Below are 25,454 nucleotides of genomic sequence, written 5' to 3'. Positions count from 1 at the left end.
TGTAAGTTCAGGCCCTTTATGACTCATGGATATAATTTAAAATAAACACACACAAAGGCTGAAGCTGCCCATCTGCCAGGAGGCTCCTGGGGAAGGAGGTGAAGGGAGCAGATTTCATTACTGAACATTTAAAAATCCCCTGTTCCCCACTCCTCCACCCATTCTCTCCCCTTAGTTTCTTTATCATCATCTCCTTTCACCCTCTTTCTCTATCTTCTCTTCCTCTCCACTTCTCTCTTCCTTTGCTTTTCAGGTGATGCTCAGTAAGGGGTTAATCCTATGCCTTTGAGGTAAATGGGAATTTTGCCATCAACTTCATAGAATCATAGAATCATAGAATATCAGAGTTGGAAGGGACTTCAAGAGGTCATCTAGTCCAACCCCCTGCTCAAAGCAGGACCAATTCCCAGCTAAATCATCCCAGCCAGGGCTTTGTCAAGCCGGGCCTTAAAAACCTCCAAGGAAGGAGACTCCACCACCTCCCTAGGTAACGCATTCCAGTGTTTCACCACCCTCCTAGTGAAATAGTTTTTCCTGATATCCAACCTGGACCTCCCCCACTGCAGCTTGAGACCATTGCTCCTTGTTCTGTCATCTGCCACCACTGAGAACAGCTGAGCTCCATCCTCTTTGGAACCCCCCTTCAGGTAGTTGAAGGCTGCTATCAAATCCCCCCTCATTCTTCTCTTCTGGAGACTAAACAATCCCAGTTCTCTCAGCCTCTCCTCATAAGTCATGTGCTCCAGACCCCTAATCATTTTTGTTGCCCTCCGCTGGACTCTTTCCAATTTTTCCACATCCTTCTTGTAGTGTGGGGACCAAAACTGGACACAGTATTCCAGATGAGGCCTCACCAATGTCGAATAAAGGGGAACGATCACGTTCCTCGATCTGCTGGCAATGCCCCTACTTATACAGCCCAAAATGCCGTTAGCCTTCTTGGCAACAAGAGCACACTGTTGACTCATATCCAGCTTCTCGTCCACTGTGACCCCTAGGTCCTTTTCAGCAGAACTGCTACCTAGCCATTCGGTCCCTAGTCTGTAGCAGTGCATGGGATTCTTCCGTCCTAAGTGCAGGACTCTGCACTTGTCCTTGTTGAACCTCATCAGGTTTTTTTCTGCCCAATCCTCTAATTTGTCTAGGTCCCTCTGTATCCGATCCCTACCCTCTAGTGTATCTACCACGCCTCCTACTTTAGTGTCATCTGCAAACTTGCTGAGAGTGCAGTCCACACCATCCTCCAGATCATTAATAAAGATATTAAACAAAACCGGCCCCAGGACCGACCCTTGGGGCACTCCACTTGAAACCGGCTGCCAACTAGACATGGAGCCATTGATCACTACCCGTTGAGCCCGACAATCTAGCCAGCTTTCTATCCACCTTACAGTCCATTCATCCAGCCCATACTTCTTTAACTTGGTGGCAAGAATACTGTGGGAGACAGTATCAAAAGCTTTGCTAAAGTCAAGAAATAACACATCCACTGCTTTCCCCTCATCCACAGAGCCAGTTATCTCATCATAGAAGGCAATTAGGTTAGTCAGGCACGACTTCCCCTTCGTGAATCCATGCTGACTGTTCCTGATCACTTTCCTCTCCTCTAAATGTTTCATAATTGATTCCTTGAGGACCTGCTCCATGATTTTTCCAGGGACTGAGGTGAGGCTGACTGGCCTGTAGTTCCCCGGATCCTCCTTCTTCCCTTTTTTAAAGATGGGCACTACATTAGCCTTTTTCCAGTCATCTGGGACCTCCCCCGATCGCCATGAGTTTTCAAAAATAATGGCTAATGGCTCTGCAATCTCACCCGCCAACTCCTTTAGCACCCTCGGATGCAGCGCATCCGGCCCCATGGACTTGTGCACGTCCAGTTTTTCTAAATAGTCCCGAACCACTTCTTTCTCCACAGAGGGTTGGCCACCTTCTCCCCATGCTGTATTGCCCAGTGCAGCAATCTGGGAGCTGACCTTGTGCGTGAAGACAGAGGCAAAAAAATCATTGAGTACATTAGCTTTTTCCACATCCTCGGTCACTAGGTTGCCTCCCTCATTCAGTAAGGGGCCCACACTTTCCTTGATTTTCTTCTTGTTGCTAACATACCTGAAGAAACCCTTCTTGTTACTCTTAACATCTCTTGCTAACTGCAACTCCAAGAGTGATTTGGCCTTCCTGATTTCACTCCTGCACGCCTGAGCAATATTTTTATACTCCTCCCTGGTCATTTGTCCAATCTTCCACTCCTTATAAGCCTCTTTTTTGCGTTTAAGATCAGCAAGGATTACACTGTTTAGCCAAGCTGGTCGCCTGCCATATTTACTATTCTTTCTACACATCGGGATGGTTTGTTCCTGCAACCTCAATAAGGATTCTTTAAAATTCATAGAGAACAGGATTGGGCCCTAATTCTTCTTAGCAAGGACACTAGATACACCTACTTTTAGGGCAAAGTGCTCGCCAATACCTTCAAAGCCCAGTAAAGCCAATGGATGTTAGGGGCACTGAACATCTTTCAGACAAACTGTAACTCAAGATGAAATCATACAGTGTAAGGGTTAAATAAACAATAACTGCAGAGGACGCGAGTCATTCAGAGGAGAGCTGGTTGAAATATTTTGATTTTTAATTATATTTTCCATAATTTTTCTTTCCAAATTTGATGAAAAACAAACCTGAAAAATGTCAATGAGAATTTTGATCAGGACGTGTGCGTCCAGTGTTTTGGAGCAGCTAAAGAGGTGGCTGAATTTTTTTGATTTTTGAAAAATATCAATGATTTTTATACTTTGCAATTTTGAAGAAAAAAAAAACATCAGTAAAGATTTTTAATTTAATTTAAACTGCTTTTTCAACCAGCTCTAATGAAGAGGTAACAAGGAAGGGAGAAAAAAATTGTCTTCAAATGATGGTAATTGAAAAAAGATTGAGAGATGTGCAAATTTAAAAGCCTTTTCAGAAACAAGACATGGAATGGGGGGGAAGAGAAATAGCTCAAAATTGATATGGGATTTCAGCGTCTAGTCCTGAACTAAGCAGTAGCTGCCATGGAATTGTAGTAAACTTTAGCCTGGGTGAGTTCACTGATAAAGCAACTTCTCCTCGTTACTAATATGTCTTTTTCACATTGCCTGTCTTCTCTCCTTCCATGCAGTTCTGGAAAAATGGTCAAGGGCAATAAATCTATATTTGACTAACTGGGATAAGAGCACATTCCCCAGCATGGGTGCATTGCGATTCTTCGATACAATTCTTCCATTCTATTGTCATGTGACCAGCAACTGGCTGCAATGTGAGGATCTGGAGGTGAGATTTGCCGGCTTTCTAAACCTTTAGCAGAAATTGTAATGTTAAATTCTATGTATCTGTCACTTTCTGTGATGATGGCATTTAATGGTAGGTCCTTTTGGATGGAACAGAGTGTCATGTAAAACATCTAAACCCCATATATTTATAATGTCACCACATCATGGAAATTCTGTCTGTACACCGTGTACATAGCTTCTAGTTTTCTGCACCTAATGTGCAGATGAACACGGGATAGTGGGCTAAATTAATTCCTGGTATAAGTCCATTCAGCTCCAGTGGAATTACAGCAGTTTTGAGTTGACTGAGAATGCCTACTAATCTGGGGAATATTTTACCTGGTATAGTTGTGAAGTGCATTAGAATATAATCCTGAAACCAACCCTACGAATCCCGGTTCTTTACCAGGAAATATTGAGATAGGGCCGTTCCTACCGTGGAACAAGGGAAGTTGCACTCATTAGAAGTAGAAAAGGTGTGCCCATTGGATGATATTGAACATCAATTCTGTATCTCATCTATGCAGCTCAAGCAGGCCATCATCAAAGCCCTTGGTCCCATGATGAGCCTCCTGCTACACAAAGAGGAGCATCACGATCGGATATTTGAACTGATCTCATGGCTCCTTGAGCAATATAAGGAGGACATTGATGTTTTTCACGTCACCAAGGTGAGGTACCCCTCATTAAGGTAACTGTCTATGCGTGTGCATGTATGAACTGCATGAGGAATTTGCTGCCAGTGGGGTTTCCTGGTTTAGACAGTGACTTGTTAGATAATAAATATTCACACAAGTTCTGGGTTTATGCACATGGTGACCCAGGCAACAAGATTTGTAGGTAAATGCCTCTTATGAAAAGCATCCTCTGTTTCTTGGGGAGGATGATAAGGAGATAAAAAACAGAACACCTGCCCCACTCCCCAACAAGATACTCCCTCCTTGTGATTTCCCAGTACATCCTGTCAACTCTGTGTCTCTCTTTTAGATCATAAACTCCTCACAGCAGGGGCTGCCATATGTTGTCTCTGGTCAATACCAAACCAACTATCAGTGGTTGAAAATGAATACTAAGGAGGCTTGAGGGTGATTGCTTTGGCTTATATAACTAGATCGATATAAAAGCATTGCCTGTCTATTTCATCTACCGTTCTATGCAGTGCTGTTGTAGCCATGTTGGTCCCAAGATATTAGAGCGAGAAGGTGGGTGAGATAATCTAATTAAAGATATTGTCTCACTCCCCTCGTCTCTCTATTTCATCCAACTCAGTACCACATGAGCAAGAAGTAATGGGCCATATTCTGTCTTCAGTGGGTCTACACAGTTGTAAATGAAGTCATGAGACAGCTATAACTACTTGGTAGTGATATTTACTCACCATCTCTGTTGGCTGAAGCTGGTACAGAGTATGTGGTCACTTTTGGGGTTGAAATACCCATGATTTGGAGGGAACCAACGCATCATGGACTTGTTTGATAGCATCAGAGCACTACACAACTGCTTAAACATAGTAAAATATGTAGATGGCATCAGAGACATTCTGGAAGCTTCAAGCAGCAAAGGAGAAAAGTGTTTAGCTGCAGGAAGGAATTAGATTTTCACCTTTTTTATCAATCAGCTGGCAGAGGATATAAAATCATCACTGATAAAGATGGCAGATGAGATAAAAATTGGGGAGTGGTAAAGAATGGAGAGGACAGCTCACTGATTCAGAGTGATCTAGATCACTTGGTAAACTGGGCGCAAACAAACAAACGTGCATTTAAATACGGCTGAATGTAAATGTCTCCATCTAGGCACAAAGAATTTAGGCCATACATAACATGCTGGGGGATGCTGTCCTGGGAAGCAGTGACTCTGAAAAAGATTTTGGGGGTCATGATGAATAATCAGCTGAACACAAACTCATGCTGTGGCCAGATAAAGCTAAAGTTGGGATGCATAAAAAGGGGAATCTCAAGTAGGAGTACAGTGGTTATTTTACCTCTAAATCTGGCACTTGTGTGACTACTGTGGGAATACTGTGTCCAGTTCTAGTGCCCACAATTCAAAAAGGGTGTTGATAAATTGGAGAGGATATTGACAGAAAAGCCACAGTGATTAAAGGATTAGAAAACATGCTTTCCAGTGGTAGAATCAAGGAACTAAATCTATTTAGTTTAACAAACAGACAGTAAAAGGATGCGTGATGGGGTTTACCTACCCCGCATTGGTTCAGCAGGGGTTAATCATACTTTGTGGGCGGAGGAGGCCATGCCCCCCCATCTCTGCTGGGCATGCTTCAGCTGGAACCAGGATATAAAAGAGCCGCTCAGCTCAGGCTGAGATGACTGCGGAAGGGAGCAGAGGTGCATTGCAGACTCCTGCAGAGAGACTGCCAGTGCTCCAGGATTCAGAGGCCAGCCAGGCTGTGGCTGCAACCAACCCCCAGCCACCCAGTGCCAGAGATGGAGGAGAGACCACAGAATCCCTGAGACTACCAGCTGCTGAAGAATGGGTGGGAAGTAGCCTAGGTGGACTAAGCATTGATCCAGTTGAGGTACCGGGCTTTGACTCGGCATGTTTGGGAAGGATCCCCGCTGAGTTGGAGGCAGATACCCCTGCGGCAAGACAGGGCCCTGGGCTGGGACCTGTGGAATAGGTAGGAGCCAGTGGAGAAGGGCTGACCACTAGGCAACACTTCCCTGCCGCAAAAGGTGGTTCTATTGACTCTGGCCACTAGGCCGCATTGCCCTGCTGCCAAGGGCGGTTCCATTGACTCTGGCCACTAGGCCGCACTGCCACACCCAGAAGGGCAGCCCTAGTGACTCGTGTTGTTGGGCCGTGGACCCTCACCGAAGGGCTGCTGCACTGATCCTGACCATTAGGCTATGCTGCCCTAGGAGCCAGGACTGTTGCGGTGGCTAGGGAGACTAGGCCAGTTGGGCCGCCCCAGATCTACTTCAATTCCTCCACAACCTGGTACCAACCTGATGGGTGGACCTGTCCTGTGACAGGGTGACTTAATGACAGTCTATAATATCATACATGAGGGATTCATGTTTTATAATGGGCTCTTCAGTTTAGCAGAGAAAGGTGTAACTTGATCCAATGGCTAGAAACTGAAGCTAGACACATTCAGACTGGAAATATGGCGTACATTTTTAATCGTGAGATAATTAACCATTAGAACCATTTACCAAGGGCCGAGGTGGATTCTCCCTCACTGACAGTTTTTAAATCGAGATTGGGATGTTTTTCTAAAAGCTCTGCTCTGGGAATTATTCTGGGCAAGGTCTATGGCCTGTGTTGTACCGGAGGTCAGACTAGATGATGGCAATAATCCGTTCCAGCCTTGGAATCCCCTGAAGCTGCTTCAGTCACTACATATTGCTCCTGTGTGTGCCACCATCTGACTTTCACCCTCTGTTGCAGAGTCTGAGCCAGCTCTTGGAGGTCTCTTTTGAATATAAGATCCCTCTACCTAAAGAGAAGTTTCAAGCCATCTGCAGTGCTCTGCACAACCAGGTGAGGGGTGGTTTTGCTTGGATCCCTTGAGCTTAGGCACAGCAGATCTGAAGCATATTAACAATAAAAATCTATCGAATGATAGTGCAGAGCCGGGGCACCTCCTCATGCCTTACTGATTTCTGCAGGCTCAGGAGTAAGCAGGTAGCGGTCTCATTCTCTTAGCTAATATCCAGCTCAGTTTGTAAAGCAATTTCACCATAAGCTGATTATCAGGGGAGTCAGAGTTGTATAGTAAAAACTGTGGCTGTGTCTTGATTCAATCAGCTCTGATCTAATGTTTTGGTCATTGTGTTTGATTCTTGCTGTGCATTCAGTACCATCTACCTGGGGTTTAGACCTCTATTTGGACAAGTAGGAAGTGGAAGCTTAGAAATTAATTGAACATTTTCTTTTCAATTGCTTCTGATTAGTTTTTCTTTGACCATTTCCCTTCTTCCCACAGATCTGTTCTCAAGCTAAGCCGCTCAGCACAGAAAATCACACAGAGCTGTTGGATTGTGTAGTTCTGCTAGGTAAGGGGAAGAGACTCTGAGTTGCACAGTGGTTTCCTTGTAACTTCCTTTGTCAGGTATGGTAAGAATAAGAGTTCTGTTGTCAGTGAGGACGTAATTTGTTCCCTTGCAGCCCGTTCTTCTCCTGATGATCTGATAGCATTTCTGCACTCGCAGCTGGAGATTGAGAATGAGGCTGTTCGTGTGGCCTCTTTGAATCTGCTCAGTGCTATTGTTGGTGCCGACTGTAAGTAACACAGGAGCAACTGTGCCAGCTGCCCTCTTGGCTGACATGCTGAGGGTTGAGTTGGGGACCTCCAGAGCAGGGCCGGCTTTAGGAAGTGCGGGGTCTGATTTCTGGGGCTTGTACTCACTGGGCGGCTCTCCGAGTCTTCGGCGGCGGGTCCTTAACTCGCTCTGGGTCTTTGGCAGCAGTTTGGCGGCGGGTCCTTCACGTGCCGCCGGAGGGAGTGAAGTACCCGCCGCCGAAGTGCTGCCAAAGACCCGGAGCGCCGCTGGGTGAGTAAAAATTAAAAAGGCCACTGGGCACGGGGCCCTGTTAGGCGTGGGGTGCGAGGCCCTCTTAGGCATGGGGCCCGATTCAGGAGAATTGGGGGAATCGGCCTAAAGCCGGCCCTGATCCAGAGCTAAAAGCATGAGCTACTATAGATTGAGCTAAAGAACCAAGGCTTTGTAGGCACGGCAGGGCTGTAACAGACTCATCGCCTCTGCAAATGGGGCACAGAGTCTCTATAACACACAGTCACCAGTGGTTTGGATCTCCACTAAGGGACCAAATGCTGCCCTAAGTTATCCCCCTATGGCCACCCAGAAATCAACAGGTTCAACTAAGTGCTGAATGTAGCCCAAGATATTTTTCAACTTCAAATACAGAAGTTAACTTGGGGCTAATGCATGTTAACAATAATCAGATACAAATAAAATAGGACTCCTGACTCGATATTCGTCAGTATTATACACTATAGATTCTGAGTTCTGTTATACTGGTGTAAACACAGATTAACTTAGATAGACTGAGGTCATTGAACGCTTTTATAAGATTTCCATCGTGGTAGTATGATGGCACTCATTATAGAAGTGGAATTACTTTAGATTTACACTGGTGTAACTGAGACCAGAGTCTGGTCCTATGTTTTTGCCACTGATTCTGTAGATGAGAGAAGCTCGGTACTATTCTTAAATAGGGCCCTTTGAAATCCAGGATTAATTCCAATGTGGAAAGTGAGTGAGTGGAACAAAAAAGTACTGTACACCTCTCCTTATCTTTCAGTGCCCGAGACAAGAGTTAAAAAGTTTCTGATTGTGAAGGCAGTGAAATCCACTCTCAGTGATCAGAATGCTAAGGTAAGATTGTGTGTGGAGCAGTGAAATATTTCAATTTTTTTTCAATGATATGGGATGAATGGATATCTGGGTGGAGCTTTCATTCAGATCCAGAGGAGAGACTGCAGACTAGAGAAGGCATGTCATTCTCCTGCCTGTGTTAAATGTATCCACGTTTATAATCTAAGGAGATAAACTTAAAAGCATAAGGACTCTCATATCCTATCTCCTATTTCAGGCAGAAGGGATAATAATAACTCTTGTGTGTAATCTCTACCCTTGCAGGTGAGGAAGGCAGTTCTTCATTTCATCAGGAGGCTGCTCAGTTCAGGAAGTGTGGAGAATTGTGTAGAATGGGATATGGTAGCATATGTTTTCCACGAGTTCAGTGTGTCCACCAGCAAACTGGTAAGGAGAGTTCTTAACACGTAGGACTCGGTCCTACCATTCTTGCATGCTGATTGCTCCCCTTGCCTTCCGTGGGAGTTTTGACTCAAGGACAGCTGGACTGAATGATTAGAGCCAGAATCTGATGAGTTCTATTGGTGTAAAGTCAAGGTAACTCCACTGACTTTAGTGGCGTTACTCTGGATTTATACGAGTGTAACAGAGATCAGAATCTCACACTGGGTATTTACATCTAACAGAGTTATCGAGGTTACTCAAACCTCTGATGAGACATTGAAACTTCTGAAAACACCATTTTTCAGTGAAATGTTCTTGTACAAGGAAGCACATCTTTTTGTTTTCAATAGACTCTCCAGAGAACATAATGATGCCCAATTCTGTGGCTGTTGAAGCATACATAAACTATCAGCAAAACACCGAGGTTCTGCAGGCTGCATCCCAGACTGTCAGGAGCCTGGAAAAGCTTGCTGCCTATTTCCCGCACTACATACTCTACTCTACATGTACTAGTTTAAAAATCTCTTCAATCCGTATTTCTATCCATGGACACAGCCAGGGGCTCCAGACACTTTGTGCTCCATGACTGGATCCATGATATGTATTAACATAAACAGTTCAACTTTACAGTAAGTTGTTGATAGAATCACACTCACTACACACAGAATGACCAAGCTGGTTGGGGCATCAGAACAAACAGAGTGGATCCCCTGGTTCTGCATATTTATTTCCACTGGGCAGAGGCTGAATGTTTTTCCTCAGAGATAAAAAGATGAAACAGTTTTTCAAATTTTAAAACATTTAACGCTGTTGGGGAAACTCTTTTGTGTTCAGTGAATCATTCCCTTCACTTTAGGGTTTTCCTAAGCCTGGAATCTGACCCACCAGTTAGGAGTTTCTATTATTCTCTTTCCTTCAGACGTTTGTGCACTTCCAGTGCAATATAAAAGCAGGCATAGGTCAATGTTCAAGATGGCTTTGTAAGAGAAGGACACTGATTCTATAGCCAGTGTCTTACTACTAGCTCTATAGAACTTATTAGCTATCTCACAGCAGGGTACAACACTTCTCACCCAGGCTATTCAAGAAGAAAGCACTATCCAAACCCTGTGCATTGACATCCTGCAATGTCTGGACACCTCAGTCAGTGGAATGACCCAAGTAAGTGACCTGTTGCTACAGCTTCTTGAAATAAGGACGTTCTTCCTTATGTTCCTTGTACCTCTCCACAAGGAAGCTTTTTGCACAGTCAGCATAATGGAGGAACAGCATATCAAATTCATGTCAGGGATAGTGTGACCCCTTCATCATGGAGTAAGTGGTTCACATTAGAGAAAAGATGTAAAGCAACTTAACTGGAAGGAATCATGTTGCAGAGATCTTCTCTTAATTCTTTCCACTGTCTGAGTGCAACTTCCCCTTAGATCCCCCATGAATACTTCTGATTTGGTGATCCTGGATTTGAACAGATACTGGGGCTGGAACTGTGCCTTCTATAGGTCTGTAAAGTTCTGGGTGAGTTTATGGTGCTATCTAAATAGCTCCATAATGCTCTAATGCAGGGAAAGAGGATTCACCAAACTAGGCAGTGTATTTAAAAGGCAGAGTGCGGGGGCACCGGACAGGTAGAGTGAGATGTTGGGGAGAGAGAGATGAGGTGATAGGTTAGGGAAGGGTCAGTGATGAATAAAAGGAGAAGCTACATGACAGGGAGGGATTCAGACAGCAGGATACTGGAGGTGGGGGAATGGAAATAGCTCTGTACTGAACAGTCTCGCTCTTCTCTGCAGGTGTTATGGCCAAGGCTTCTGGAGTATGTGGTGCCAGCTCAGTACACGGGTACTTTGAAGCCTCTCTGCAGATGCCTTAGGGAACTGGCTGAGAAAAAGCAGCAGGAAGGAGAAGAAGCTGCTTGCCTCGACTACAGTGGACCAGGTTTATAACAGAAACTCTTTCATTTATTCTCTCCAGGCCCTATGAAATGAACAGATTCAGTCTGCTCCAGTTCTCTCGTCTGCAATCAGGAGGCTAAAATGAATGAGGGATGGTCTTGTGATTACAACATGGCCATGGGAGGGAGCTAGGAAACGTGGGTTCTGTTCCCGCCTTGCCACCAAAATTCTGATGTGACCTTGGGGAAATCACTTGATCTTTCTCTCTCAGCTTCCCCACTTTTGAAATGAAGGAGTAATTAATGCCAACCTCATAGAGGTGCTGTGAGGCGGAATTCATTCCTGTTTGTAAAGCATTTTGAGATGCTCAGACTGAAAGTACTACGGAAATGCAAATTATTATCAGCTGTATTCAACATTGGTGGGCACGTTGGAAATGGATAGGTGAATAACATCAGCAGGACTCTCTGCAAAGCCTGGCATAATTAATGCTATTCTGTTTCTTTCCCTAGTGAAACTCCCTACACCCCAGGGGCTGCTGGCGCGACTCCTGGTGAGTAGACCATGAAAATAGGTTTTCTGCGAAATGTGAAGTGGGACAGTTAACTATAAAAATCGGTTTTATAGAGATGCTTATAGACAGGCTGAGGAATGTGTATGATTGGGTCTCTCTCTCTCTCCACCCTCTCCTGAGACACACTGTTCTGCATCCTCGTACTAGCTAGAATGCTTGCTTCTTCAGGAAGACACTGCAGTAGAAGCAAAAACTCTATTGTACGGTCTCCACAATGAGAGAGTCGGAACTCTTCCCTCCTTCAGGAACAAACTGGTGTTGTGCTGACAAAACTTAGCCTGTTCTTTCTCTCTCATTGACAGGTAGTAGCCTCATCCCCTTATGAAAGAGAAGGACATGGATATGCGACCTTGCAATTACTGAAGGCCCTGCATGAAACTATCCATGCAGCAGTGGGTGAGATGTGGGTAGTAAAGATCCCACCTCTGCTGCAGTACATTGAAGGTAAAGTGCTAGTTAGGAGGAGTGCGGTCCATGGAAGGGAAGCCACAAAATGCAGCTTCCTATTGACATGCGTTGTGCCATTCCTGTTGCAGTACATGAGAACAGTGGGGAATTGAAGTTGGGGTTCTGGGCCCTCACTTTTCCTTCACCTGGATAACTGGGAACCACTGGGGTAAATCCAGAGTTGAACCACTGAGGCCAATTCAATCAGGGCAGAATCAGGCCAGGAAGGTTTCAGCTGAATGGAAATTTTACAGCAGTTCCCCCCACACCTTTGCTAGGTTATTAGTTGGGAAGGTGAATACACATGAAGCTGGAGGTTAGTGAAATATTTTGGGGTTACATATATAGTCTGATTTTGGAAACTGAATTTTTCTGAAAATTAAACCCCATGTTTACTTTCAAGGGTGATTCAATTAAAAAACCCAGAGTTTTCTTTCTGTAAGGAAACCCGAGCCGTAAAAGCTAGGTTGGCCAAGTGGCTGCCCTTTGTAGAATCTAGGTATTGTGGGCCTAAAAATGTCTTTCACCAATTTTACAGTGGTATGAATCTATTGACCTCCATGGAAAAAACCCTTCAATCAGTGTAGGCCAAGGGTAGGCAACCTATGGCACGTGTGCCAAAGGTGGCACGCGAGTTGATTTTCAGTGGTACTCACACTGCCTGGGTCCTGGCCACCGGTCCAGGGGACTCTGCATTTTAATTTAATTTTAAATGAAGCTTCTTAAACATTTTAAAAACCTTATTTACTTTACATACAACAATAGTTTTATATAATAGACTTATAGAAAGAGACCTTCTTAAAATGTTAAAATGTATTACTGGCATGCGAAACCTTAAATCAGAGTGAATAAATGAAGACTCGGCACACCACTTCTGAAAGGTTGCCGACCCCTGGTGTAGGTTGTGTCTACACTATGGGGTTATGTCTAATGACATAGCTGTGCCAGTATAGTCTCTGTGGAGTATGACAGACCTTACGTGGAGCACAAACCCGATATCTTTCTGATGAACATCGGACCCCAAAATGTTCAAGTGGGTTTGATATTCAAAAAACAGATTTAAGAAATGAGCTGTATCTTCCCTAGTTGTTGTTGCTGTACAGAGTCCCCAGTACTACATTGTGCCGACATTAAAGAAGGGTAGGTTAGAGCTGGGCATTCAGAATCAGGGCCAGATTCTCAGCTGATGTAAATCAGTATAATTCCATTGACTTCAGTGAAGCTACACCGATTTACATCAAGTTAGGATCAAGTCCAGAATCTCTTATTATGCAGGAAAAGTTTGTATTCACATTAAACTCAGTCTTCTGGTGTGCTGAACAGTTTTGTGAGGTGCTCAGCATCCTCAGCTCCCATGAAAGTCAACAGGAATTGGGAGTGCTCAGCATCTCACTCCTGGTGGGTTGACTGACCCTGAATAAAAATGCCAGCAGGGTACATAACATGATACTTTCTGTTGGTCCAACAAAGAATGTTGGCGTAGGTCCCATTTAGTCTTGAAAGCCCAGGTATGTTACAGCTTGGCAGACCAGGGGTTTTAGAAGGACAGATTGCAAAGGAGATACCTGGGACGACTCTTCTTGATAACCTAAGTGACATTATTGTTTTGCCTCCTGCTTTATAGGAAACACAGAGAATTCCCTGGACCATGAACGGTGGGAGCACATGCTGCTTCAGGTACAAGATGGCTTTCAGCTGTATTGTCACAGCCCTTCCTCCCCTCTCCAAATGTATCAGCTGGGGAAAGAATAATGATAAATTATTCATTATAAGCAGAGCTGGTCAAACCATTTCATTTGCAACTTTTGTTCAGTGAAAAATGGCCTTTTTTATTTTCATGGGACATTTTCAAATTTTTCAGTTTTTTTTTTTTTTTTTACACAAAACAAAGCAACCCCAACCCAAATAGAAAATGTTTAGTTTTTTTAAACTGAAGTTGATTTTGGGTTTTTTTTCCCCAGTTGCTTTCCTGTTTGTCTCCTCCCCCATCTGGCTTTTTCAGTCACAAAGTGGAAGAGGGGAAAAAGGCATGGGACAAGGGATAAAGGGAAGGAAAGGGGGAAAACAAAGAATTGAATAATGGTCATTTTTGATTTTGAAAAGCAAAATATTTTTGTTTCTTTCACTTTTCATTTGTGTGGTGAAAAATCCCACTTGTTTTGTGAAATGGACTTACTATTGTTCAACCAGCTCTAGTTATAAATAACTCTGTATTACCACTGGGAACAACACAAAACTTAACCAGAAAACCAGCATGCTAATGGTGCTAAAGCATCACTGGGGGACATTTAAAGGATTCTTTTTTTCTATATGCCACTCAAAAGAAAATTTGCTCTGAGAAACCCAAAAAGGAAAAGAGACAAGACAAGGTTTGGTGACTGTATCTCATGGAGAAGCCTTTCTGGTCAGAAAGAGCTCTTTACAGCCTCCTGTAAATCCAGACAAGGAACATTTTTATGGCGAGTGCTGAAAATGAAAGGAAAGGACCTAGTGACAAATAAGCCCCAGAAGGTTTGGAGTTCCATTTGGGGTTGGATTACACTCTAGAATTTCCCATTCCAGATCCAGCCTCATTTGAAATTCTTTGAGCTAAAAAAATCAAAGAAGATTAGGTTCTCTTGTGAGGTTTCTGATATTTTCTGGCTGCTGCTCAAAATTCGGGCCTGAACAGCAAAGTGCTGAGAGTTACTAACCTCTCGCTGACTTCAATGGGAGTTGAGGGTGTGACCCCAGGTCCTTTGGGTACCCAGTGGCAGAGTCAGGAGCTGACATGTGGCAGGCACAGAGGAGGCTTCCTCATGCTAAGGGCAGGTGGTAGTGAGGTACCTCACAATCCTGGGAACCCTCAGGAGGTGGCATAAAGGGTCCATAACACTTCAGAGAAGGTGCTTGGTCCTTCATAGTCCAGGGCCCTTTGTTCAAAATTTATTAGACCCATTTTCCATCCGCTATAAAATCACTCCTGAATGGTCAGATTTCTTGGCTCCATCTCATTCTCCAATTCACTGTCCATCTGGGTTTGGGGACTGAGAGGAATCATCAAGCAAAGGTTAAAGAACAACAGGCAGAGGAAGTCTGGGTTGTTGATGTTTATAGTTGTCAATAGGGAAATAATCTTCCCATGACACCTGAATATTGGAAATTTTACAACAGAGAACAAGGAAGAAAAAAACACCAAACAAAGAAGCAAACAAACCCCACAACAACCCCCAAATTCTTGCAATTAACCATCTGCTTTAACTCTTGTTTAACACTCAGTTCCTAAGGACATCTCTGGAGATGATAGGTGACAGTGCCTGGAGTAGCCAGATAAGCCTTGAGTTGAGCCAGCAGATGGCCGGCTATGCCAGCCCCTCCAAAGAGAAGGTTTGTTATCTGTTAAGGCTTAGTTTCTCATTCATTTCCCTTGAAATTCTGACTGGGGGGCTGCATAAGGCTTCTCTCAAGGCTTCATTACTTTATATCTTATTCTGCATATAACATTTGTTTTTAGTTGTTCCCTGCTCTCTTGTTCCCCCCTCCCCCGCCCTTCCAATATTTGCTTGGACAGGCTGTTTGTCTGTACTGCATTGTTGGTTCTCTGGCTGGGCTAGATGATGGGATGTTTCTGCAGTCTGGATGCTTGGACTTGGCTATCTTGTTCCTTCCTGAGTGTTGCTGAGCTGGGTCTGTACTGACAGGCACGTTGTGTTACTGATGTCTCAGTGCTGGTCTCTTTCTTTCAGAGTTTCCTGTATAAGGCACTAGGAACGTCCTTAGCAGTGTGTCAGGACCTGGTCCATGTTAAATCACAGATTAATACATTTCTGACGACAACAGATTATACGGAAGCCCCTGAGAGAGAGGTGAGGACTCTGTCCCTCTCCCCACTTTACCAAGTAATCCCTGAATGCTGCCTGTGGGGCTCAGCTCTGAGTTGGCCTCGGGGGACAGATGCCATGTTGCGTCACATCCTCTTCATGGCTATTTCACTCAGCCCCCGCTCCCCATGTGTCTCAGGCCTCACTGGAACTTTACACCACTTCAGGTGAAAGGAATGGAGTCGTGGGGTCTATCAGGCACCTGGTTCGATCCTAACCAGTATTTTTCTTGGGTCACAGGGAGTCATTTCCATCCTTGCATTGTCTGCTGAGAGCCACTTGGACCTCACCTTGAACGCACTTCAGGAGTTTGGGGCTGCAATGAGCAAGGTTAAGATTTCTGGGTTCATCAGCCACCTGAAGGTAAAGGAGCCAGGGGCTTCTCTCAAACTTCCTCTCCCTCTAAAGCAGGGGCAGCAACTCTGCGGTAGTGTCTGCTCTGGTCAGCTAGCATTGTCCCCCAATGTATGCGTTCTACGTGATGCCTGCAGTTAAGCAGAGAGGAGCACAATCGGGAGCTGGGGTTCTCTAAAATGATTTTTATCGTCTGATGTCTTTTCCATGCAAGCGACTGATGTAGTTCCCACACATTGTGCATGGGAGGAGCGCTCAAGCCATGAGACATCAGATGATAAAAATCATTTGAGAGAACCCCAGCTCCAGATTGTGCTCCTCTCTGCTTAACTGCAGGCAGTCTGTTGTAAAATGATGGTAGATACACTGGAGGGTAGGGATAGGATACAGAGGGACCTAGACAATTAGAGGATTGGGCCAAAAGAAACCTGATGAGGTTCAACAAGGACAAGTGCAGAGTCCTGCACTTAGGACGAAAGAATCCCATTCACTGTTTCAGACTAGGGACCGAATGGCTAGGAAGCAGTTCTGCAGAAAAGGACCTAGGGGTTACAGTGGACGAGAAGCTGGATATGAGTCAACAGTGTGCTCTTGTTGCCAAGAAGGCTAATGGCATTTTGGGCTGTATAAGTAGGGGCATTTCCAGCAGATCGAGGGACGTGATCGTTCCCCTCTATTTGACATTGGTGAGGCCTCATCTGGAAAACTGTGTCCTGTTTTGGGCCCCACATTACAAGAAGGATGTGAAAAATTGGAAAGAGTCCAGCAGAGGGCAACAAAAATGATTAGGGGGCTGGAGCACATGACTTATTAGGAGAGGCTGAGGGAACTGGGATTGTTTAGTCTGCAGAAGAGAAGAATGACGGGGGATTTGATAGCTGCTTTCAACTATCTGAAAGGAGGTTCCAAAGAGGATGGATCTAGACTGTTCTCAGTGGTACCAGATGACAGAACAAGGAGTAATGGTCTCAAGTTGCAGTGGGGGAGGTTTAGGTTGGATATTAGGAAAAACTTTTTCACTAGGAGGGTGGTGAAGCACTGGAATGGGTTCCCTAAGAGGTGGTGGAATCTCCTTCCTTAGCGGTTTTTAAGGTCAGGCTTGATAAAGCCCTGGCTGGGATGATTTAGTTGGGAATTGGTCCTGCTTTGAGCAGGGGGTTGGACTAGATGACGTCCTGAGGTCCCTTCCAACCCTGATATTCTATGCTTCTAAAACTGGCAAATATCTAGATGAGTTGATATACCCCCGGAAGACCTCTGCAGACCCTCAGGGGTACACAACTACTCCTGGTTGAAAACCACTGATCTAGAGGATAGAGCAGGAGACTAGGCCTCTGGGCTTCCATTGCTGGCTCTGCATTTACTCACTGTGCAGCCTTAGGCAAGACATTTAGCGCCTGATCTTGTACCCACCAGTGTCAACGACTAAGCTCCCGTGTACTTCACTGCTGTAGGTTCAGCATTTTAGGTTCTCTGTGTCAGAGTGACCTGTGGGAATGATGGAGATACTAATAACTCCCTACCTCACACAGTTATTATATTGCTTAAATACTGTTTGCAAGTGGTTTGAGATCTTTGGCTGAAAAGAGCTTTGCAAGTGCAAACTGCCATTGCTGCTGTGAGCAATTCCTCGGTCAGCAGCAGATCAGAATTCCAAGGCAAAATGAATCACAAGAACTTGTCTCTAGTGACGTTTCCGATTGTCTAGGACTACCACCGTGGAAAAAGAGGCAAGACTCGCAGCACCCTGATGCTGACATACAGCAACGTGGCTGTTCATGCTCCAAAAGACCAGCTTCTCTCCCGAGTGGAGGCAGACATCACAGGGAACATCCTTCACCACTACAGAGCCAGTTGTCAGGTAAGAGCTTTTGTGTGATAAGTGTTAGGGGCATTACCCTGAAGTGATAGCATTGCCTCTGAGTTTATAGAGAGAGGGCTTGTATTTTCTAAAACTCTCCTTTGAGCAATAATTTGTCACATAACTCAAATTTAAAACTGTAATGGACGGAGTGTGAGCTGTCACATGTTGTAGCATTTTTGTTGCTCTTCTTTGTATTTTCTCTAGTTTCTTTATATTCTTCTGAAATTCTGTAGACCACAGCTACACAGTAATTCAGATGCAGTCACACTCAGGCTATTCAGAATAACACTCTAACTCCCCTAATATGTATGTGTATCTAGCTCTATCTTTCGCTACCCAAGAGAGACTAGTGCTAGCTTGTATTTAGTTGATTTGCTGTCACTCTGTTTCTTGGACACACTACTTCCCTTACCTCTTATCTGTCTTCTTGTTTGTCTGTGTGCTCCTTATTTCTGTTCCCTAGGTGTCTGACTGCTGGCACTGACTCTCATCTCAGAGCAACCTCTCCACGTCACTTTGCCATTCAATTCTGCCCTATCTGACTGAGACTCTCACTTAGGGATTGTCAAAAATAGTTGAACCAAACTGATATCTTCTAGTAATTCACAAATGCAAATATTACATAGGATGGCCCCTGATATTGACCTCTACAAAACACCCCCTCTGGATACATTTCCTGCCTTTTGGAAGATTTAACAATAGTGATTTCTCTCTGCTCCATATTCACCAGCCAGGACATTTTGAGGATGTGTGTTATGTTGGACATACGTTGCTAAGAGCTGTTTTGCATTTCGTTTTTCAGGTGCTGGGCATCACTGTTACGAACAAGGTAAATTCTAATTAATCCGCTCTCAGGTCTTGCATTTTCTATACACAAGTTGCTTGTTTAAATTGCACAGAGCTTGATTTCCTTGCTACATCAAGCAGGAGTCCTGGTTGCTCTGGTGTAAGTGGACCTGGATTTATTTGATGAACCTGGGTTTTCTTTTCTTCTGAGGTGGGTGCAGAGCTGGGGTCCTCTGCCTTCTGGGGTCTGCGGACACCTCTCTTCTCTCCTGAGGCTAGATTTAATTCCTGATCTTTATCTTCTGGACTCTGGTTCTTCTCTCAGTTTCTCATCCACATTCCCTTGTTTCTCCTTCTGGATTATGTAGGATATGTACCTAAAATTAACTCTCATCCAGAATGTCACGGAGATTAGCTGTGCCATCTTGGAGACCAGAGATTCCCAGGAGTTCGAATTCTCTTACAAACAGGAGCTCCTTGGCTACATGCTGGTGAGTGATTAGGAGCTTTGAGGACTGAAGTACAAAGGAGTTTGTTGTAATGCAATAAGACTGGTTTTCCAGGGAGATGTTATTTTATCCATTGGCTGTGACTGTACTACTGCAGTCTCATGAGCTACCTGCATGTCACCCGAATGCTGGGTCCACTCTGAGCTCGGCAGAGATGCTGACATATTGTGGGCTGTAACTGGAAGGAATGGCTTGTGTCTGGTGAATTATCTTTCTGTCCTCCGTATAGCCTGCAGATGGCCCTACGGTCCATTTCAGAGGCAGAGAGCCTGCTGAGTACAGTGTCTGTTTGTCACAGGTCTGGCATATGGCCCTATTTCAGGGTGTGAGAGGAAGACCTCTCTGCCTTTCAAATCCATTTCCCATTTTTTATGTCCCTATTAATGCATTTCAGGACTTCATTAAAAAGGAACCACTGGATTCCCTGGCATCTCCAGTTCGCTACAAGGCAATTCTTGCCATTGGACATCTGAGGTAGGCTATTTTCTGCCACATTTCCTGGCACTGTGATGACTTCTTATTTGTTAATTCAGGAGTGTCAGGTTGGGAGCAGTCTGATGCCTGCAGGGTTTGGCTCACATGCTGCTCACCAGCAGAACTTTCATTCTTGAGGGTTTGAATGTGTCCATTTGGAGGTTTGTGCTTGAAAGACACAAGACTGGAGGTTGTGGGGCATGCAGTACAATGGAGGAGAGTTCAGATGGGGAGGGAGGTGTCTGGCTAGCTGGCAGGGGGAAGGAAGCTTGTGGGTTTCTCTAAAAAGGGGACTTGAAGCTTTAGCTTTACTTCTAGACGAGCCAATAGTTAATAGAGGTGCAAGGAGGTGCTCAGCTGCAAAGTGAAGGGTTGTTTGTATTTGGGGTTCTAGACTGGGGCAATCTCTAGCCATTGGACCCACTCTTTTACTTGGAGGTGGTACTGAGTCTAATGCATGACTTTTCTCCCTATCTTTCTTCTGCCAGCAAACTCAAACCATCTTTGACCTTGGAGGAAAACCGTGAGCTCATAGATCAGTGTTTCAAAAGTTTATTTCCCCTTCCTCCCTTGGAGAAGATGATAGAGGAAGGCGAGACAGCAAAGGATGCTCTGCATATACAGGTACGTGACAACAATTCTCCTCTGGCACCATCCACTGTATTTCTGCCCAGCAGGCACTGGGCGATGGCAGTCACACATGGCCTCCCTGGCAAGGTTATGGTTGGCTTTCCCCAGCCCACACACACAGATGATCTGCGCTGAGCCTCACTCCTTCTCTTCTGGTTTCAGTCACTGTACATGAGGTCCGTGGAAGCCCTTGGCAAGCTAATGAAGACTTTGCTGGAGGAAGAACCAACCGCAGACTGGTTCCAGGAAATGTTTGATGTGAGTAGACCATTGAACCGCGGTGGAGATTGTTTCTTGTGTTACAGCAGGGAAGAGTCAGAGATTTAGGGGGGTCAAGCTTCAGTTGTGGAGGAATTTTCCACAATGGAGTTAATTTTAGGGAGAAAGCACTACATTCTTCCTTGTGATAAGTGGGCATTTACCCCATTGAAATCCACGGAAGCTATGCCATTTTATACCAGGGCTGGATTGGGATCGAGTTCTTACAATGGAGTTGACACTACTTGGACCGGCAAGATAATCACCACTGCAGTAGCCAAATCCAAGAGAACCAGTTGAAACTGATCACTTCTTCTAAGAGGAATTCATTACTGTTGAGTTAAGCCCTGTGTATGGAAACTCATTCAGAGGAGACTTCTTGTTCCTCAGACATGAACAGAATATCTTGAAGAGCTGAGGGGTGGGGAGTTTGATGCACCTTCCGTATAAAAGTGAAGTTATAAAAGGAGCTGGGCTGGGGGGACTTCTCTGCTCTTATTCAAATTAATAAAAAGAAATGCTCCTCTCTGTCATTTTGCCACTCGACGTGGGAGAAGTTGCCCAGGAAACAGACCACAGCAGCAGACATCAAACAGCATGCAAAGTGCTAGACAGCTCCCATCAGACAGTCTACAGCAGACATCACATACACGGCCCCAGATTCATCTCTCATGTAACTCCTTTGGCTTCAATCACCAGAGGTGAATCTGGTCCCTGGGACTTGTATATCTAAGGGGCTCTTCCATTAGACATGTAATTCCTTTGCTACACCGAGGTCAGATGCTTTGGAGAGGGATTTTAGTGACAATTAAACCTGTTGAAGAGGAACTTTTGGGGGGATTTTCTGGTACTAACTCTGTCCATTCCCCTGCTCTACCAACAGCTACTAAGGCCATGGCTCAGTTCAGACAAGGAGTGGGAGAGAGAAAGGGCCTTGCAGGCCAGCACCCAGCTGCTGACTGCCTATCAAGAGACAGTTAATAGCACAGTGAGTATAGCCTCTTACTCTTCCTTGAGCTGACTTCCCTGCTTATATCAGATCTGACATTCCACGCAAATGCATGAAAAACTCTTCCAGGGCAGCAGCTGGGATCTCAAGGTGACTAAGATCCCCCTGCTTCCAGAAGAGAGAGGTTTACACAACAATGCTGTGACCACACTCCGGGCAGACTGCAAGAAGTAGAGGGCAGACAATCCCCCAAACTGATGGCTTATTCTAGAATTAGATTCACCAAGTCAACAACAGAAGAGCTCCCACCCTAGTTAACAAGATGCCAAACGCAGTCCCCTTTTGGCAGTCCAGACCGTGGCTCCCATCTAAACATCCATGTCTTGGAAGCAGGGGGAGGGATAGCTCAGTGGTTTGAGCAGTGGCCTGCTAAACCCAGCGTTGAGAGTTGAATTCTTAAGGAGGCCATTTAGGGAAGTGGGGTAAAAATCTCTCCGGGGATTGGTCCTGCTTTGAGCACAGGGTTAGACTAGATGACCTCCTCAGGTCCCTTCCAACCCTGATATTCTATGTCTAATATAGTGAGAGGTTACTGAAAACCTGGCTCACCATATGTGAGGTTCACTGATCATAAAGGACCAGATACTTCTCCCCAGGTCAATATGAATCTCAGGTCTTTCCCAAATATCATGTTGTCAGCCAATCCTTAATAACTAAATCTAAGATTTATTGTTAAAAGAAAGAAGAGAGTTACAAATAGTTAAATGATCAATATCCATACAAGTGACTTTCAGTGTTCATAGTTCAGGATCACAACAGTGATGGAATAAACTGCTGGTTTGTAAAAGTCTCTCTGGAATCATCCCAACAGATCAGAATCCAAAGGCAGCTTAGATGTAAAGTCTGTTAGTTTTTCCATGCACTTTCTGGGTTATTCCAAATGTTATTTGGAAAATCTCTGTCCTATGACATACATTCCCTGTTCAAAGTTTAAGCAGACTACAGATGATAGGATCAGGCCCAAGCCTTCTCTTTTATAGCTATTATAGCAGGCTGACAAGCCTACCTCACAGAAATTGTCACAGCAGGACCTTCCCCCAATGCAGATCACCTGTTGTACTTTGCTTTGAAGATAATCTTCTATTTCCTGTGCATACACAGTAAACTAGTTACATTCATTCACATAAGGTAATTAGCTGTTCTTCCATTATAACACAGATTGTTAAGCTGAAGATAATGTAGAAATGATTGGTTTCCTGGGGTGTCTTACATCTTGGATTTTAAGGTTAACTGAACACCTTGCATACATAATTAAGGCAATTAAGACATGAAAGGGAATTAGCATCTACAAGCTAATTTGGTTACATTGTGAAACTTCTAACCGGGTATAGATAAACACAGACAAATACACTTAGCCTCTATGGTTCATTTTTGAATGAGTTGATGATTGCTAGACTAATACATCTCTTAGAAATTCACATGCAAGTGAACTGTCTTGATACAGTAGAAGCGCCTCTTGTTAAGTTATTATGGGTCATACACAGGTTGACTGGTCTGCCAGTGTCACAAATGCATTCTTGGTTCTTATGCTCCCAGGATGCTAAAGCTGAATTTCTATTTAATCAGCTAAGAACATAAAACATAAGAGTGGCTATCCTGGATCCCCCAGGAGAATGGTTCATCTAGCCCAGTATCCTGTCTTCTGACAGTGGTGGGTGCCAGATGCCTCAGAGGGAATGAACAGAACAAGGCAATTGTCAAGTGAACCATCCCCTGTTGGACAGTCCCAGCCCCAGCTTCTGGCAGTCAGAGGCTTAGGGACACCCAGATCATGGGGTTGCATCCCTGACCATGGTAGCTAATAGCCATTGATGGACCTATCCTCCGTGAACTCCTCTAATTCTTTTTTGAACCCAGTTATACTTTTGGCCTTCACAACATCTCCCTGGCAAGGAGTTCCACAGGTTGACTGCATTGTGTGAAGAAATGCTTCCTTTTGTTTGTTTTAAACCTGCTGCCTATTAATTTCATTGGGTGACCCCTTGTTCCTGTGTTATGTGAAGGGCTAAATAACACTTCCTTATTGACTTTCTCTACACCAGTCATGATTTTATAGTTCTCTATCATAGTCCCTCTTAGTCGTCTCTTTTCCAAGCTGAAAAGTCCCTGTCTTTTTAATCTCTCCTTTTACGAGAAGTTGTCCCATACGCCTAATCATTTTTGTTGCTCTTCTCTGGATTTCTTCCAATTCTAACATATCTTTTTTGAGATGAGATGACCAAAACTGCACGCAGTATTCAAGGTGTGGGGGTACTGTAGATTTATACAGTGGCATAATGATATTTACTTCTTATTATCGATCCCTTTCCTAATGGTTCCTAACATGTTGTTATGGTTTTTGACTGCATGTTGAGCAGATGCTTTCAGAGAACTGTACACAACGACTCTGAGGTCTCTTCCTTGAATGATAGCAGCTAATTTAGACCCCATCCATTTGTATGTACAATTGGGATTATGTTTTCCAATGTGCATTCCCCAGTTCAGTACAGGAATCAGAGGCACAATGTTATCAGATGTGCCCGTCACTTTGGGTAGGCTCATTGATTAGGGTTACTCTTCTGGGGGGGGGGGGTGGGAGGGTTCTGTAATTTTATTAATGTGGGGCTTATGTCACTTGTGTGTTCATATGGAGTTCTACTCCTTCCTTCTACAAGTCCCCTCCCAATGGAGCTACCCTGCAGGACCTAGGTTCCCCAGGGCTAATAACTAGAACTAGATGAAGATGCGCGCGCACACACACACGCTACCAGAGGAAGTCAATCAGCACTCCCCGGCTGATCCCCTCATGTGTCCCTGTATTCAGTGGGCTGGGTTAAGCAGCACTTTCAAGCTGGTACCCTTATGTGCCCCTGGTCTCAAGAGGCTGGGTTGAACAGCACTTTCAGCTGCCCCTCCCTTATGTGCCCCAACTTTAACACGTCCCTATCACACTTTCACATTACAATTGTACTGGGAGTAACACACTTGATGAGCAAACCCCACAGTATTTTTGGGCACTACAGGGATCTTTAGCTTAGGTACAAGAAGTGTTGCTGCCGAGTAAATGGTGGAAGCTAAAAACACAAAAGAGTAAAATTCAGAGAGAGAGAGAGAGAAGCAACCAGCTGAACCATAAAAGTTATTTATTGAATAATAGTGATAACTACCCAAGGAGAGCTAAACAAACATAACAGTTACATTTTAAAGGTTAATACTTGAGGTAGAAAAGAAAACAGAGAGAGAGAGAGGGATCTCCCCCACTCCATGAGGCTTGAACTGGTCGGGGTTCCCAGGTGGTGGTGGTAGCTCAGGGTCCTGAGTGCTGAAGACAGGCAGAGCCCCCAGCACGATCAGTCAGGAGATAGAATCCCAATGGCACTGATGCAGAGTTTGGGTCTATACATCAGAACCCTTATTTGGGCATAGATCGGGGGTTTGGTAGAGAAAATACAATGGCTCAAGGGAGAACACTAGATTTGTTTATGGGTAAACTGATGGCTCAAGGATTTTCTTTAGGCTAGGCCAGGGGTAGGGAACCTATGGCACGCATGCCAAAGGCAGCACGCGAGCTGATTTTCAATGGCACTCACACTGCCCGGGTCCTGGCCACCGGTCCAGGGGGCTCTACATTTTAATTTAATTCTAAATGAAGCTTCTTAAACATTTTAAAAACCTTATTTACTTTACATACAACAATAGTTTAGTTATATATTATAGACTTATAGAAAGAGACCTTCTAAAAACGTTCAAATGTATTACTGGC

The 25,454-nt window shown here is 44.6% G+C and overlaps 1 protein-coding gene across 1 annotated transcript in view; it reads left to right on the top strand.

Moving 5' to 3' along the window:
* Positions 1 to 9,010: 9,010 nt before the first annotated feature.
* The window catches only part of LOC128827946 (maestro heat-like repeat-containing protein family member 2B), a 35,947-nt gene continuing 19,503 nt past the window's right edge, over positions 9,011 to 25,454 (top strand). Inside the window, exons 1-16 of the mRNA XM_054012157.1 lie at positions 9,011 to 9,058; positions 10,133 to 10,216; positions 10,846 to 10,990; positions 11,460 to 11,500; positions 11,824 to 11,965; positions 13,593 to 13,645; positions 15,227 to 15,334; positions 15,694 to 15,813; positions 16,069 to 16,191; positions 17,891 to 18,043; positions 18,849 to 18,875; positions 19,201 to 19,323; positions 19,736 to 19,815; positions 20,304 to 20,439; positions 20,608 to 20,703; positions 21,587 to 21,691. Coding sequence (XP_053868132.1) covers positions 9,011 to 9,058; positions 10,133 to 10,216; positions 10,846 to 10,990; positions 11,460 to 11,500; positions 11,824 to 11,965; positions 13,593 to 13,645; positions 15,227 to 15,334; positions 15,694 to 15,813; positions 16,069 to 16,191; positions 17,891 to 18,043; positions 18,849 to 18,875; positions 19,201 to 19,323; positions 19,736 to 19,815; positions 20,304 to 20,439; positions 20,608 to 20,703; positions 21,587 to 21,691 — 1,584 coding nt within the window. The remainder of the gene's footprint in view (positions 9,059 to 10,132; positions 10,217 to 10,845; positions 10,991 to 11,459; positions 11,501 to 11,823; positions 11,966 to 13,592; positions 13,646 to 15,226; positions 15,335 to 15,693; positions 15,814 to 16,068; positions 16,192 to 17,890; positions 18,044 to 18,848; positions 18,876 to 19,200; positions 19,324 to 19,735; positions 19,816 to 20,303; positions 20,440 to 20,607; positions 20,704 to 21,586; positions 21,692 to 25,454) is intronic.

This window comes from Malaclemys terrapin, chromosome 23 (assembly GCF_027887155.1).
Source record: "Malaclemys terrapin pileata isolate rMalTer1 chromosome 23, rMalTer1.hap1, whole genome shotgun sequence".
NCBI lineage: Eukaryota > Metazoa > Chordata > Testudines > Emydidae > Malaclemys > Malaclemys terrapin.
The sequence above is the reverse complement of the archived record's forward strand: the minus strand, read 5'-3'. Positions and strand labels throughout refer to the sequence as shown.